The 17,348-nt window shown below is 43.9% G+C and overlaps 2 protein-coding genes across 2 annotated transcripts in view; one reads left to right on the forward strand and one right to left on the reverse strand.

Annotated features, from left to right (window-relative positions):
- The first annotated feature begins 3,258 nt into the window (after positions 1-3,258).
- Positions 3,259-7,329, forward strand: CCR4 (C-C motif chemokine receptor 4). Its single transcript, XM_077303205.1, has 2 exons — positions 3,259-3,346; positions 5,908-7,329. The coding sequence occupies exon 2, from the start codon at positions 5,915-5,917 to the stop codon at positions 6,989-6,991; it is 1,077 nt and encodes a 358-aa protein (XP_077159320.1). The 5' UTR covers positions 3,259-3,346; positions 5,908-5,914; the 3' UTR covers positions 6,992-7,329.
- Positions 7,330-12,791: 5,462 nt separating this feature from the next.
- The window catches only part of GLB1 (galactosidase beta 1), a 43,499-nt gene continuing 38,942 nt past the window's right edge, over positions 12,792-17,348 (reverse strand). The window contains exon 16 of the mRNA XM_077304591.1: positions 12,792-16,619. Coding sequence (XP_077160706.1) covers positions 16,371-16,619 — 249 coding nt within the window. The 3' untranslated portion in view covers positions 12,792-16,370. The remainder of the gene's footprint in view (positions 16,620-17,348) is intronic.

Consider the following 17,348-nt stretch of genomic DNA (forward strand, 5'->3'; position numbering starts at 1 on the left):
TACAACCCATGGCCTTTCCCAAAAATGTCAATTTTTCTTCCCCAGGTCTAACGTTTCCAAAAAACCAACAGAATCCCCACCCTGAACAATATATAAAGCAACGCAAACTGTACCTAGAGAACTTAACAGTACAAAAATCCCTATTAACTCACCTAATTTTTAAAAGTAAATGAATGTGAAAAAATATTTATACATCCCGTGGCCTTTCCCAACCATGTCAATTTTTCTTCCCCTGGTCTTACACTTCCAAAAAACCAACAGAATCCTTACACTGAAAAATATATAAAGCAACCCGAACTGTACATAGGGAATTTAACCGTATGAAAATCCCTATTAATTTACCTAATTTTTACAAGTAAAAAGATGTGAAAAAATATTTATACATCCCATGGCCTTCCCCAACCATGTCAATTTTTCTTCCCCAGGTCTAACGCTTCCAAAATAACCAACAGAATGCGCACACTGGACAATATATATAGCAACCTAAACCATACATAGGAAACTTAACCGTATGAGAATCCCTATTAATTTACATAATATTTCCAAGTAAAAAAATGTAAAAAAATACTTATACATACCATGGTGCTTCCCAACCATGTCAATTTTTCTACCCCAGGTCTTCCAAAGAAGGAGAACCCACCAACTCACCAGCTGGGCAAGAGGGCGCATAAAGATGTCAAATAAGGTTGGAGAGAGAATTGCCCCCTGGGGGACTCCACAAGCCAGTTGGTGACGGCTTAATGAGCTCTCTCCTAATGCTACGATTCCGGAAAAAGGAGATCAGCCACTGAAGGGATCGGCGAGGCGGTGAGCTAGAAGCTCATGGTCTATTGTGTTGAATGCTGCTGAGAGATCTAATAATATAAGCAGCGCCGATCCGCCCCGGTCTAGCTGGCAACGGATGTCGTCCATCAGGGCGACCAGCACTGTCTCTACTCCATGGCCAGGCCGGAAACCAGACTGGAGTGGGTCTAGGACCGAAGCTTCTTCGAAGTATTCTGATAGTGGGTCCATGACTGCTTTTTTTGTGTGTGTTCTATGCGTTCTATGAAACTTTTTGTTGCTCCATATAGACCAAATTTTTAATCAAGAACCCCCTTGGTCAATTGTGTCCTGCTTTAACAATGTTAAAATCTGGTCACCTTAACCATTATACCACAATGGGGAACCAAGATGGCAGCTAGCAAACCAATGAATGGTTTTGGCCCAAGTAACTCTCCAGTCTGGGCACCCTGGATAAGATTTGTTGTTGTTGTTGTTGTTATGTGCGAAGTCATGTCCGCCCATACAAAGTTTTATTGTGGAGAATTAATTCAGTCCCAAAATGACTTGTTTGACTCACTTCTTCCCAGTGGGGACCCAAAATGGCTTTTGCTGTTCTCCTATCCTTCATTTTATCCTCACAGCAATCCTGTGAAGAGGGTTAGGCTGAGAGAGCTGAGTCGGCTTGCTGGGAGGGCGGCATAAAAGTCCAAAAAAAACAAATATAAATGTCAAAGTGGGGATTCAAACCTGGGTTCCACAGGTCTTTAGCTCATCACTTTCACCACTCTATCCCACTGGTTGATACGAAATGGGGACAAAAACAGGAAGCATTTAAATGCATTTAATGTTGCAGTAAGTGCCACAAATATGGCAAATGGAGACACTTTCATGATGAAGCCTCTAAACCAGCTGTGCTTAACTTTTTGGGCAGCAAGCCCTTTTAGAAGGTTTTCTCAGGTTCCAGGGCCCCCTCTCAAACAAGGATCCAACACAACATGGACAGATAGACAGAAACCACAACCTTTGAGTCCAATGATGCCTTTAAGACCAACAAAGATTTATTCAAGGCGTGAGTTTCCGTGTGCATGCCCTGAAGGGAGGGATGTGGCAACTAGATGAAAAACAAATGGGTAGCTGTGTTGGTCAGGAGTAGCACCTTTAAGACCAACACAGATTTATTCAAGGTGTGAGCTTTCAAGTGCTTGCAAGTTCACACCTTGAATAAATCTTTGTTGGTCTTAAAGGTGCTACTGGACTCTGATTTTAGATGAAAAACGGTTACAGTGTGCATGCACACGAAAGCTCATGCCTTGAGTAAATCTTTGCTGGTCTTTAAGGTGCTATTGGACTCAAATTTCATTGTGCTACTTCAGACCAACATGGCCACCCACTTGAAGACAGACAGAAAGTCATCTACCACTGAACACCAAGAAAACTTGAACATTCTGATAGCCTGGAAAAATGTTTTAAAAGACTGTATGAAATTAAAGGTTAAACCTCTGTCAGCCATAATGTGATCCTTGAGCTTTGTACTGTTCTGCACTTTACAGGCTATCGGGCTCCAAATTAGCCAATATCGGAAGCCACCTCTTGTGATATCAGTTCTGTTCCTGGATTTGATCAAGGAGACCATGTTGCTGAATCTACTCAGCCAAATATGTGGAGGAAAAGGCAATAAAACATCTTTGGGTTTTTTCCCAATGTTAGAAATTTATTCGGAAGATTGCACTTGATCTTAGGCTAAAAAAGGCTAAGGTCAAAAGGACAAAGGTCAAACTTCCTAACAATTTATGGCATCATACGTGATTTGTTGTTGTTGTTGTTAGGTGCGAAGTCGTGTCCGACCCATCGCAACGCCATGGACAATGATCCTCCAGGCCTTCCTGTCCTCTACCATTCTGCGGAGTCCATTTAAGGTCACACCCACTGCTTCAGTGACTCCATCCAGTCACCTAATTCTCTGTCGTCCCCTTCTTCTTTTGCCCTCGATTGCTCCCAGCATTAAGCTCTTCTCCAGGGAGTCCTTCCTTCTCATGAGGTGGCCAAAGTATTTGAATTTCATCTTCAGGATTTGGCCTTCTAAGGAGCAGTCAGGGCTGATCTCCTCTAGGACTGACCGGTTTGTTCGCCTTGCAGTACAAGAGTATTTCATTGGTTCAGTTACCAGCTCCCCCCCCCAAAAAAAATATTTGGGCTCCCCTTCTTCCACTTTTCACTATGTGGCCCTCTTCAAATGTGCCAGCCCCCCCTCCCTTTGCTTGAAAAGGGACTAAAAGTCCAAAAGTCAAAAGCAAGTCTTTTTGAGGATTTTCTGTTCAACCACCTACACTCCCCATGCAAAGTCAGATATGCTGACAACCTCTTCTCATTTCAGAAAGACAATCTGATAACTGTCAAAACAACTCTCCGAGAAATGAGCTATGCCCATCAGATTCAGAAAGCATATTTACTGCTGTATTTCGTCACTGGCTTACCTTTCTGCTTTGCTCCGTGAGAGCACACCACTTCCTCGGAGATCCAGCACCCACAACCGAGCTGTTTCCTCGCGGCCGCTCAGTAAAGCCAATAAGCCACGCTCAAGGTAAAAGTCTATGCATTTGATCCATTGATCTAATGAGACTGAATGTGTATTTTTGCTCCAGATTCATTTTGTACAGATTAAAGATGGGAGGAGGAGGGAGGGAAGAACATTTAAAGAAAAGTGCAACATTCAAACTGGGTTATGCCAGTTGCGTGTGCCAGTTTAAGGTGCCCCCTTATTGTTTTTGACATTACTCCTGGTGGTGGGACTAGTTTTCCTTTGGGATCAACAGGGCCTGGCTGGTAATGCCTTGTCGGCTTCCGGGCCTCTTGAAGCTTGAGATGGAAACAGCAGTGGTTGCAGGATAACTGGGTAGGCATCTGACGAAGGCAGCATGGGCTCTTGAAAGCTGATGACCCCAAATCTTGTTGGACTCCAAGGTGCTACTGGACCACAATCTAGCTGTTGTGCTGCGTGGACCATCATGGGTCCCCTTGAGACAATATGAAAAGTACTCAGGAGCACTGAGCATGGTAGTCCATGCCAAGGGTTGCCCAGTGCATGCGTTTTGCCATGTGCCTCCACTGCCATGATGGGATTTGGTTTCCAGTGTGATTGATGCATTCTTCAACTTCTGCAGAGAGCCAAGGCAGTCACAAGGCGGAGGTCACCAATTTGCAGGTTTTCCCCGTAACTCGTGCATGTGAAAGTCTCTTCTGCAAGTGATGGTAAACAGTGGCCACTGTGAGGGGGCAGGTGAAACAGCCGCTGCCGTCACTGGCTGGGCATCAGGAGCCCTTGACCCAAACCAGTGGCCCAGCCCCATGAGAGTCTGTTCTCCCTTCTCTCCCCCCTTCTCCTGGGGTTGGGGTCACAGGGAGGCTGAGGTCCTTGCCTGGACTGTTTTCACCTCCCCTGATCCCTGGATGTAGAGCCAGGTGACTTCAGGGCAGTGGTGAGCAGCAGGTAGCTCTAGAGCAATTAGAGTGTGAGCCCCTAAAGCAGACTGCCCCTAGCTACTGCCTCGAAGCCACCACTGCCTGCCACAAATCCAGATATGGCAAGAGGCCCTTAAGCATGTCCCATAATGCAGAGACCAAGGCTGCTACCTCAGTCGTCCTGTGGCAAAGATTGCTCCTGCACATGCCCTGAAAAATTTCCCCCTTCTCATTTATGCCTACCAAATCCCTGTTACGAATTCTGGAGAAAACCAGGCTGCCTTTTTCTTGGATGTCGAGGGACCCCATATTCCTGGCTCAGCTAGCAGAACAGACAAGCACTTACTTATAAGGGCATTCTCCTATTAAATGCTGCTGGGAAGATATTCTTGCTCCTTTTATGGAGCGTTTGCTACCTGTCCCAACGATTTGATCAGCAAGTTACCTGGTGCAATGAGTTTTTGGGGTGTCTTTTATTGAACCACAATGCCTCTCAGTATATGGGAATGCCAGCTTTTTGCACCTGTAATACTACCACCTCCTCCTTGTAGGGTTCTTGTGAAACCCACAACTGCCACACAAATGGCAAAAAAACAATGATCAGGTGAGTCTCCCCCTCCCCCCCGCCCCGTGAATCATCCCCCAAGTTGCCTTTTGTAGTTACATTTGAGAGCTAGTGTGAGCTAGCCCCACACTCTTGACCTTCTCTACCTGACAGGGTTGTTGTGAAGATAAAATGGAGGGGAATGACTTGCCACTGGGGATAAAGGTGGGTTACAAATAAAACAAATACATAAATGGAATCATAGAATCAAACTCCCAGTCCTAAACTTGTGGTGGTTTTCAGCACCAAATGACAAATTGCCTTCTACATGGAGTATTTTGAAACAGTCCCCACAGCTCTGGTTCTCAGTAAGGCTCCGGGCAAGATAGATTTGCATAACGACCACCCCGGAAGGGGGCTGTATGGAAAAGCTTGTCCTGCCCCTAAAATAGTGAGCTTCAAAAGAACCACTCAAGACATTCTACTAGCATGTTGAGAGTTAGAATGAATGCTACACAAAAAGGACCCTTCTCTATTGACTGTGCGTTTTTATCACTATCGTACTATAGATTCAGATTCAGAGTACCTTTGCTGGCATAAAATTGCAAAGCATAAAATGAAAATTTCAAACACTTTCAGATGTAAAATCTATCATAAAAGATTTTCATTTAAAATTGCCAGTAAAAACTTTGCTACTTTTATAATAGTTGCTCTGTCCCTCACGTTTAGTATCATCTTAATCCAGTGTTTCTCGTTAACACAGCTGATTTTCAATTTCTTCAGATAATTAGCTAACGGGCGACAAAATACTTCAGACTTAGGACACACTAGAAGTATATGGTACAACGGGTCAGGGACACTACATCCATGTAAACAGTATCTCTCCTGAGGAGGGGTCTTCAAAAATCTACCTCGGGTGACATTTGAGGGAAAGATGCTTAAGCGAGCTTTGTACTATAACATTGTACTATATTAAAATGCCAGAAGTCCCATCTTAGCCTTGAATGCCAGAATCCCTGGAGTCAGCTCTCTGTAGAGACTGCACGTTGCTCAGCTCTGCATTCTCTCTTTATCGTGTTTGAAAATTGTATGGATGGAGCGATATTGTCATTTTGATACATTTATTTTTTGTGTTTTAGTAGGGAAATGGTCACTTTGAACGAGACGTCACCTACTGCTGCACCTCCGTATTTTTCCTCCTATGACTATAATTACAACGATGTGCCGGAGCTATGTAAAAAAGATGAAGTGAAGAATTTTGGATCCTGGTTCCTTCCCACGTGTTATTCATTAGTTTTCCTGTTTGGCTTGGCGGGGAACATCCTGGTCATCGTAGTACTGCTGAAATACAAGAGGCTGAGAAGCATGACAGATATCTACCTTCTCAACCTTGCGATCTCAGACTTGTTCTTTGTTTTTGCTCTTCCTTTCTGGTCTTATTTTGTGGCAGACGAGTGGGTGTTTGGAAACGGGCTATGCAAATTCTTCTCGTGGGTCTATCTGACTGGTTTTTACAGCGGGATCTTTTTCATCACGCTGATGAGTATCGATCGGTATCTCGCGGTCGTTCACGTGGTGTTTGCCTTGAAAGCCAGAACGGTTAGCTACGGCTTTCTTACTAGCCTCATCGTGTGGCAAGTGGCCATGGCAGCTTCGATCCCAGGGCTGGTATTCAGCGAATCTGTTTCTGAAAATAACCATATTGTATGCCGGCCAAACTACCCCAGGGATGACATGACATGGAAACTTTTTACTCCTTTGGAATTTAACATTTTGGGCCTTCTGGTTCCCTTTGCAGTCATGTTCTATTGCTACACCAGGATCCTCAAGGCTTTGTGGCACTGCAGGAATGAAAACAAGAAGAAGGCAGTGAAGATGATCTTTGTTGTGATGATTGTATTTTTGCTCTTCTGGACCCCTTATAACATTGTCCTTTTCCTCCAGTGTCTGCACGACATACACATTATTGAAGGATGCCAAATCAGCACAATCCTAGACTATGCCTTTCAAGCATCCCAAATGTTGTCATTTTTTCACTGCTGTCTCAATCCGGTGATCTATTTCTTTTTGGGGCAAAAGTTCAAGAAATACATCCAGCTACTCTTTAAGAAGAACGCCTTTTATAGAACGCTTTGCAAACCTTGGGGGCTCCCTGACACTTTCCTCTCTGAGTTGACGGCCTCATCCCGCACCCAGTCCACCAGCGACGAAGAGGCACTCTGAAGGTTCTCCATTGGCCTCTTTCAAAACCTGATTGACACATGGCATCACCAGTCACACAACAAAAAGGACATTCGTCTCGTTTACCTAAAAGCCAGCAGCAGCCCCTTGAACACAGCCTTCCACCAAAGTTTCAGACAAGACAAGGAGAAAGGAAAAGCAGGAACCAACTCAAATCATGAGGATCATTTCACTGTATCTGTTGGTCATGACAGCAACGGAGCAAAATTGTATTCTTCCTGGCCTGCCAACCTGGCCTGCCAACCTGACCTGCGTTGTTAGTGCTGTGGTCAAACAAAGTACTTGCAAAATCTTAAGATACCACATAAACGGTCCTCATGAAGTCCTTTAATACAGGGGTAGTCAACCTGTGGTCCTCCAGATGTTCATGGACTACAATTCCCATGAGCCCCTGCCAGCAAATGCTGGCAGGGGCTCATGGGAATTGTAGTCCATGGACATCTGGAGGACCACAGGTTGACTACCCCTGCTTTAATATATCGGGATCTTCCATCTTTCAGAAGCAGGAGCACCTGAAACAGAATAATTAAGATCACTCCATGTTTTCTGACCTTGTGCTATTGAACAAAATCTCAAAATGTACTCTAAACCTTTGTTCCCCCTAGTGCAGTGTTTCTCAACCAGGGTTTCATGAAATGGCCAATGATGGGCCTGGAGAGGGTGGGGAGGGGAGGGGTCCCAGGTGGGTGTGTACAGAGCTCTGCTTCCCAGCCATATTCTGCACAATCGCACCACTTCTGCGGGTTCTCGAAGCCTGAAGAATGTTTCAGCAATTTCTTAATGGTTGAAAAAGTTGAGAAAGGCTGTTCTACTTGTTTAACTTAATAATCTGTCATTATTTTATTTCCCCATGTTTTAGTTGAAAACTATCAGTTGAGTCACACCTCTCCCATCTAGAAGATTCGGGTGGTGTTCCTTAGAAACAAGGACTAGGAGCGATGGGTTCAAATTATGGGAAAGGAGGTTCCACTTAAATGTTAGGAAGCATTTTCTGACAGGGAAGGTTGTTTGCAGAGGGCCTGTGCTGCCTCGAAGGGTGGTGGAGTCCCCTTCATTGGAAGTTCTTAGGAGGAGATTGGAGTGTATGTTTTTTGAGAAGGTGGGCAGCTGTTCTGGATGGCTCTTTGTGGTCTCTTCCAGTTCTGTTTGATTCTGATTCACTAAGGTAGACTCAAGTGGATGGCCATGTTGGTCTGAAGTAGCACAACCAAATTTGAGCCCAATGGCACCTTTAAGACCAAAAAAGATTTATTCAAGGCATGAGCTTTCGAGTGCATGCACACTTCCTCAGACAAAGCATGCACACAAAAGCTCACACCTTGAATAAATCTTTGTTGGTCTTAAAGTTGCCATTGGACTCAGATTCTGATCCATTAAAGTATTGCTAAAGTATCATTACATATAAAAGTTTTGGCACACAATTACATGCAGGAGCTCAAACTTCTTCCCATAGATTTGTCCTCTCTTTTAAAACTGCTGTTATTATGGTAGTTGGATACCAATGGTGATCTTAATACTTCTTGGATACATAAATGACCCACCTACAGGCTCCGTTTCAGGTGACGGATGGATCATGGATCACATCAAAAGATGGATCTAGCCCATTCCACAGGACTCAGAGGTGCACCTTCTTTGGCAATGCACAGAGACCTCATAGCTCCAAGCATTGTGTGTGTGTGTGTTTTAGAAAAAGCTAAAGAACTGTTCGTAAGGAAATGAGCATCCGGCACTATCATTGCCCCATCTTCTGCACTGAAGGCCTGTAAACAGGACCCCTCCTACCCAACGTCTTTGATCATTGTCAGTGGTTTCTTATCACAGGTGATCTTGGTACTCTGTTGTTGTGTTTCTTGACAAGCACTTACATGATGAACGTTGGTACTGTATTATTACTAGTGCCACCCTTCAGTATTTGGGCATCTGCAGGTCATGCAGGATTTCTGATGACTGTGGAAGCCATTTACAGCCACTTTTCATGCAGGCTTCTTGACCGATTACTTTAGCATTTAGAATCATAGAGTTGGAAGGGGCCATACAGGCCATCCAGTCCAACCCCCTGCTCAATGCAGGGTCAGCCTAAAGCTTCCAGGATATCTGTCTAGCTGCTGCAAGGGGGGGCTCACCATCTCAGGCAGTCAATTCTACTGCTGAACTACTCTGTGAAAAATGTTCTCGTGATATCTTAGCCAATATCATTCTCCACGTGGTTTAAATCCATTACTGCAGGTCTTATCCTCTGCTGCCAACAGATAAGACCCGCCTTCCTCTAAGTGACAACCTTTCAAATCCTGTAAGATCAGAACAGAGAAGGTGGTTTAAGTATATCAGGAAATGAGGAGCTGGGGAGCTACAATGGTGCATTTTTAGGTGGGATCATGAGATTGCTTCCAAGTTCTATTTGGGAAGTTTCAATCTTTTAGGAATGTTGGCATGCAATCTGAATGCTTTATTTTGTCCATATTGTACAGTAGGTTCCCTTATTTTAGTATTATTATAAACTGTTCTGAGATAATTAAATATCAGTAGAATAGATACGAAGCAAGAAGTAAATAAAAATGTGCACTAATTTGTAATGGTCACTAAAGTCCACAGGCATTCAGAACTGGACTGCAACAATTATGATTAGTCCTTCCATCAAAGCACATTGAAAACATGGCAAGTCAGTTCACAGTGATATTCTTCATGGGAACTGGGTTGTGGTTTTTCAAAAACCAAGAGAGCCAGTTTTGGTCTATATCTGAAGATGGTTCCAGTCGCCATCCTGCTAACACTGTCTCACAACTTCATGACTGACAAAACCTATGCCCTCCTCCCAGAAAATGTGTGGGCCCTGACTGAGGATCACTCCCAAGGAGACATCCACTACTAAATTTCCTTGCTGCCATCTCATGAAAAATATACTGACCTGGTGGGTGTGCCTCAAAGTTCTCAATAATAAAAATGTCTCCCAAATGCCAACTAGTTGGATCCAAACTATCAAATGCCTATGCCCAAGCTGGGTCCTACACAACTGTGGAACAAATTATTCTTGAAATGGATCAGATCTGGCACCAGGGCCAGCTGCTTAGTGACGGGGGAAAATCCAAATTCTACTGTTTTATAGTATGTCTTTTCATAGGCCGAAAGCAGAACTGTTCACTCCCTGAAAAACTTCTCTTTTTAAAAAACTGTACAGGAAAATTCTCAAGTTCTTACTTGTACAATAAAATATCCTTCTCGGTTTGCACCACCAGCTCTTTTGCCTTTTTCCCCTCTTAAAAATGGTAAACATCCACACAGATGAGTACTGTGTAACTCTACTCCATGAATATTGCTTTGTGAGTATTGTTTTGTGAGCATTGCTTGCTCTGGTGACTTAGCTGGAACTGAAACCACGCTATTGCTTTAGCTGCAAATCTTGGGAACAATTCAGTGATGTCGAAGAAATATGTTATCACCACGACTTTTAGACTACAACGTGGATTTCCTGTAGAGTGTGATAGCTCACTTAAGGGAACATTTCATAAAATGTTAATCAAAATGCCCGCACACTTTCTCTGTGGCTTGCCCTTCCATACTGACAATGTGCCAGATGGCAGTTGTTGAATTTGAAAGCTACATTGAGGAGTTAACATGCTGAACTAGGCCGTGCTCCCCTCAAGGTTCACAATGTGAAAACAAGAGAACATTCTCCTTAAGACTTATGGATGAGGCTGGGCAGCCAGGTCGATCAGCCCCCCCCCACACACACACACACATAGAAGTGGTGGTAGCGAATTCCATCTGTGCCCCCTTCCTCCACCCCACTCCACTTTAAGAGGGTATTAGGGTATTGTTACCAAAATTGGATGACTTTTACTGCCAGGTCTGATGCTCTATATTTTGTTGTGTATTGCTTTTATGTAGGGATTGTTTTATCTGTTTTATGGGTTTTATTGGGATTTTAACAGATGATTGTAAACTGCCATGAGCCTTCAGGGAACAGCGGGCAATAAATCAAACAAACAAACAAACAAATAAACTGAGGGGGCACTTAAGAAGGACTGCTCAAATGTAAGACCCTTCTTATTCAATGGAGCTTACTCCCAGAAAAGTGTTCTAAGGCTCGCAACCATATTTAGAAAATCGATTTTTACTATTACACCTAAGGAGCTTGACTAGACCATACAAGAAAGAGAAGAACAAGTGAGAAGAATCAGCTGTTAACTTGTATGTTAATGACTAATAAAGTTACCAGTATTTGATCAGGGAGTTCTGTCTATATCGGATTGGTCTTTATTTTATTTTGGACTTCTCAGAACAGGCTGATGGCACAACACAGGCACATCGAAAATAGGCCTTTTGCTCCAGGCCGGTGGCAACCCTACCCCTCTCACACATTTCCTGCTCTTGTCTTCATTCCTTTGACATGGAATGACAAGGAAATATGGAGGCAGAAATTTACCCAACTGCTCAGCAAATGAAACTGTCAACCAAGAAAGGGACATCCCGTTTCTCCCCCACTGAACATACTGCAAGTGAAGGAGAAGGAAGAAGTTCCGTAGCTGGCTTCCTTGACAGTCACAGCAGATGCCCCCAAAATGCCGATATTGCTACAATTAGTGGAATTAAAGCAAGTAATAGGGCACTGGGATACCAGTATGGCGTATCAAATTACAGTATAATAAACAGACTTCTAAGGAGTCCTCAAACTTCAGTTGGTTCTTTAATGTTCAGAATATTAAACAAATCCCAACATGTTTCGCTGTGTGGCTTTTTCAAGGGACATCAATTTTCAACGTTTTCAACAGGAAACTTCAGTTTAGAGAAACAATGTAAGACTCTTATAACAACTGCTACTCATAGCTTAAGGCCAGGAGTTTCTCTAAATTGAAGTTTCCTGTTGAAAATACTGAAAATTGATTGAAAAAGCCACACAGCGAAACGTGTTGGGATCTGTTTAATATTCTGCACACTCAAGAATCAACTGGAGTTTGAAGACTCCTTAGAAGTCTGTTTATTATACTGTAACATTTGATACACCATATTGGTCTCCCAGTGCCCTATTCCTTGCTTTATGTCTGGTCCTACACTGGGTCCTACCCCTCCTATTTCATTTTTGCTTATGATTAGTGGAATAGCAGTTGATGGAATAATGCATTCAATTTCCTGATGGCTTTTTAGCACACTATTTCCATGTATATTTTTAAAGAAAATCTTTCCATGAGGGAGAACAAGAAAGCAAAAGCAGTCACCCATGGACTAACCCAGTGGTCCCCAACCTTTTTATCACCGGGGACCAGTCAACGCTTAACAATTTTACTGAGGCCCGGGGGGGGGGGGAATAGTTTTTTGCCAAGGAATGTCGCTTCCGCCTGAGCCCTGGCGGCCCTGTCTTCCCGCTGCCTGCTAGGAGGCACTGCCAGCAGCATCTGCGTAGTGCCATGCCGAGAGGGAGCCCCAGCCATTGCGGCTGCTGGAGAGCACCAAAGGTGAGCCGGCAATAGAGTGGCAGGGCAACAGCCAGGGAGGAGGATGAGGAGGAGCCGCAGCCCAGTACTGACTGATCCACGGATCGGTACTGGTCTCCAGACCGGGGTTTGGGGACCACTGGACCAACCCATGTCTTTATGCAGGCTGATCCTAGGTACATTCACTTGGAAGGAAATGCTGCTGAGTTTAATAGAGTGTTCCCAATTGTCAATAGGATTTCAGCCTGCATTTCCCTTGCTTGCTTTGCTTTTTTGTGCAGCATCAATTACTGCCGTGAAAAACATCCCTCACCTAACTACAACTGTAGTTAGAGGCATTCAGCGACTAGATATTCCATGAAAATATTTTTTAATTCCACAACTGAGATGTTGTTTCCATTTTAAGGCTTCTCTAATACAGCGTTTCCAAAGTTGCTAACTGTTAAAATTAATTTAATTTGTAAAAGAAAGGCAATTTCCATTATGGCAATTATATCTGAGATAGCCACTCTTGTCCTGAAATACTGATTTGCATGTAATTTCATGTCAATTGGCACAATATACAGAATTATATTCAAAATCATCCTATGCTAATTATTACACTTCTGTAGCAAGACTGTTCACTATTTATCTTCTCAATCAGGGCAAGTTCCTTAGAAGCATCTTTTCCTAAACCTTATTTTCTTTAGACCTTCGTAGTTTACCTGTATGTAGGCCCAGCTGTGTTACATTCAGCTTAGGGCTGGATTAAACTCTTCACAGTTACGTTATTCAAGTCTATGATCTTATACATCATAATAGATTCAATCCATCAGGACCCAGCTAAACTAGTGAAAACATTCATAAATATTACCATAATGAATCCCCACGTGGATGGCTTCATAACTATATCTGTACTCATTATTAACTCAATGTGCTAACTTGCATGGTGGTCAAGATAACAAAGTGGAAATACATGCTGGAGGATGTATACAACAGGGAAAAAACATGTGGCTCAATAAATATTGCAGAATTATTCCCTATGTTCCTACTAGAAGTTAACATTAAATACATAGAGAAGTTCTTGTATTCAGAGTCTTTAATAGCATCAAAACAAGCACTGGGTCATGTCTGACCCTTGGGGTGACGCCCTCTAGCATTTTCTTGGCAGACTCAATACGGGGTGGTTTGCCAGTGCCTTCCCCAGTCTTTACCGTTTTACCCCCCAGCAAGCTGGGAGCTCATTTTACCGACCTCGGAAGGATGGAAGGCTGAGTCAACCTTGTCAAAACAAGACTGGACTCCTAGGTAATGTCTAGGGCAATTCTGCACATTGAAAACGCTAAAAAATAACGCCCCTCCTGCTGTTCCTCACCTCATGGCTCTCTCGCTTCCCTCTGCTGCCTTTTCTCGCTTCTTGGCACTCTGCATGTCTGCTTGTAATGGCGGAAGAGAGCTATGCTATACAGGTGCTTCTCCTCCACCTGTCAGTCACGCAAGTCAGCCAATCATCTTTCTCCCTTTAGGCGCCTATGCATATAATCAAAGATGCATAGTGCTTCTTTTTAATGTATTTTGTATTAATGAACCTTGTAGCCTTTACAAATTGATCTTGTTCGCAAATTGGGGAGGGGGGGTTAGAGAGGCAAGCTTCATGTGTTAACTGGAGGGGATTTTTTTTGCCTGCATGATTAGGAGGAGAGTTGGTTCTTTTATGCTGCTTTTCTCTTCCCAAAGGAGTCTCAAAGTGGCTTACAATTGCCTTCCCTTTCCTCTCCCCACAACAGACACCCTGTGGGGTGGGTGAGGCTGAGAGAGCCCTGATATTACTGCCTGTCAGAACAGCTTTATCAGTGCTGTGGTGAGCCCAAGGTCACCACGCTGGCTGCATGTGGGGGAGCGGGGAATCAAACCCTGCTCGCCAGATTAGAAGTCTGGCTCTCTAAATGCGTACTCATTGTTTCAGGCACTTTGTTTTTGTAAAAAAGAAAAGAAACCCTGTCCCTGGGAGAAGGGAGAGGGAGGCGGGGGCAGGCACTGGAGGTGGAGATAGTGCTATGTTGGCTCCACACAGTTCTTTGGCGTGTTGCTCGCTGGGTGCTCTCCTTCTGCTCGCGCTACATGGCTGGGGGAATCTACTTTATGCGATTTCCCAGCTAGCATTTTTAAATGGAGGATGTAGCTGCCGATTTGCTGCTGGGATGCTAAATGTTGGCGACATCGTGCAAAGCACCTAAAATAAGATCTCTGCAAAAGGTAAGTGTTTCACTACGTTTGTTGGGTACGGAGCTGCCCCTAGTTTCATTGTGAGATTTCTTCAGCTTTGCAGTAATAATAGGACACAAGAAAAAAACTGAAAGCTGAAGAAACCTTACAATGAAACTAGACCTAGGAGTCTAGTCTTGTTTTGATGACATTAAAGACTCTGAAGACAAGAACTTCTCGTTGTGTTTAATATTAACCTCTAGTAAGAACACAGGAATTCTTCTGTTAGCTTGCATGTTCGGGCTGAGATTTCACATCACCTCAGTGATATATTCCCTTCCTTATGTTCAGATGCAAAAGCATGGCAAGATTCAGTGTGATGTAGTACCTTCAGTGTGAGGCCTGTCCTGAAGGCTGCATTCAAGCTTGTGCTCAGAGCCACCTCACACTTTATACAGCACTCCGCAGAGAACAGAGGACATGCATCGAGGCATTGTGGGTAATTCGCACCTCCTGCTGCGTCCCTGAGTGTTGGGAGACACATTGCCGAAGGCCACATCTCTTGCATTACAGCTATGTCAAAACATTGGGCAGACTATGACAAGTCTTTCCTTTGCTTAAATAAGGTGTAAACACATGACTTGGGAACTGAACTTTCCACTGAATTTGTTGTGTACAGTGTAATTTCAGCAGTAACTTGGTACCTATTTAGTCAGCAGAAAGACAGATAAGAGCACTGCCCTGTACTGTGAACCAGAAATTGTTCTCAATTGTAATACATATTAGATACCGGTCACTGGCACATTCTAAAAACAAGGGACTCTACAATCAGTGCATAGTGGATGGATAGGGAGACAAGTTGCAGCCAGCACAACATGACCAAAGGCTCCCTTGGTGAATGTGGATCTGTAGCTCCAAATAGATGTATTGTACAGTTCAAATAACACAGCAAACCCCAGCACGTTTTAAAATATCACATCTGCATATTCTGAACCCCCAAATTCCTGAACCCAGGAATCTTTCAGATTTGTCGTTTTAGAATTGGAACCAAGTTTTAGCATCCAAAGCTAAAGGGTTGACTACAAAGTCTGAGTAAATGCTGGAAGCTTATCAACTAAAACAAAACAATGTGTAGTGTGTGTGTGTGTGTGTGTGTGTGTAGGGGGAGAAGACAGTTTATATTGACAATGAACAAGCGGGCCACATTTCCACTTAAAATTCATTTTAACACTAGTTAAATGATTGCTTCATTTTTATACCCAAAATTGCCTAGCCTCTTCCACTGACTGCTATTATTATCAATATATTTCAAATAATGTTGTTATGGACTCTCATCACTCTGTCGATGTCAGAGGCATCTGAACATTCCAGGCAAAATCTACAGAGGCAAGAGAGCACAATCCAAATTCTCAGGAGAGGGCGATTATGTGTGCCCACAATCTAATAAACCAATATTTCTTTGCACCAATTATTCAACTTTTTTGGGGGAAATGAAGTATTTGTTGCTGACTATAGAAGGCACAATTCTCTCTCTTTTGAAAGACAGTGCTATTTGTACTGCCTCTTGCAGTTCTGGTTTGAGAAAGTTCCCACAGTTAAAGTGTCCCCCTTTTTTCTTTTTTGAAAAACACTGATTCGATTTCCCACATGCAAGAGCGAGGAAAAAGAAGCAACTCTGTGGAATGAGCAAGGAAGGTCAATGGAACAGTCAAACATAGTCCAGGCCTATGCCAAAATCAGAATCTCCACTAAACAAAATCTCTGGCAAACAGCTCCTCAGAATTGCTGCCACACTGAAGGCTGGCGTTGATGTTGGGCTTATCTACAAACTCAATCAGACATTTCTCGGTGCCACAAGGCGAACCCTCAAGTTCCAGGACAGTGATGTTGTTCTGAGAGGATGAAACGAGGATGTTGCTGGGAACAAACAGCGTCACTTGAGGGCCACACGCTGGCCAGTAGCGCCCTAAATTGAAGCCGTTGATCCAGATTTGTCCCTGCAAAGAAACAAACGGTTAGATATCACCTCCAGGGCATCCTGAGTTTTAGTCAGTATCAAACGATGGAATTTTATTAACTGAACGTTCAGCTCCTCTTTAAAGAATTGCAAGACACGGTTCAGTTAATGGATGCCACATTCTGATCAAAGTTATATACCTTCGCAAAAAGAGAAATGTTTAATACCCCACTTTTCACTACCCGAAGGAGTCGCAATGCGACTTACAACTGCCTTCCTTTCCTCTCCCCACAACAGATACCCTGTGAGGTAGGTGAGGCCGAGAGAGCCCTGAGAGAACTGTGACTGCCCCAAGGTTTCCCAACTGGCTGCACATGGAGGCGTGGCTAGTCAAACCCAGTTCTCCGGATTACAGGCTGCTGCTCTTAACCACTCCACCAAGCTGGCTCTCCTTGTCCATTCCGCCTCCTTTTATCGAGTCTGACAATCATTCCTTAATCAGCTACCTGATGGATATCAGCAGGGGCTTTAGCATGTGCACAAGCACATGGGTCAAGCCAAAAGGAGAAAACAGGAAGTCTCAAGTCTCACTGGCACAGGGGGTGGGAATCAGGCCACTATGAGGGCTTCAGATGACTCCCCTTCCCCTGGGCAGCCATGAGACCCCCAGTGCCCAAAGCTGCAGGCAACCAGAACTCCAGCTGCTCACAGTGTCCTGTGTCGCTCCTGTGTCGCAGAGTGAATGGTAAGGATGCCAAGGAGTAGGCCC

Source organism: Paroedura picta, chromosome 11 (assembly GCF_049243985.1).
Source record: "Paroedura picta isolate Pp20150507F chromosome 11, Ppicta_v3.0, whole genome shotgun sequence".
Taxonomy (NCBI): domain Eukaryota; kingdom Metazoa; phylum Chordata; class Lepidosauria; order Squamata; family Gekkonidae; genus Paroedura; species Paroedura picta.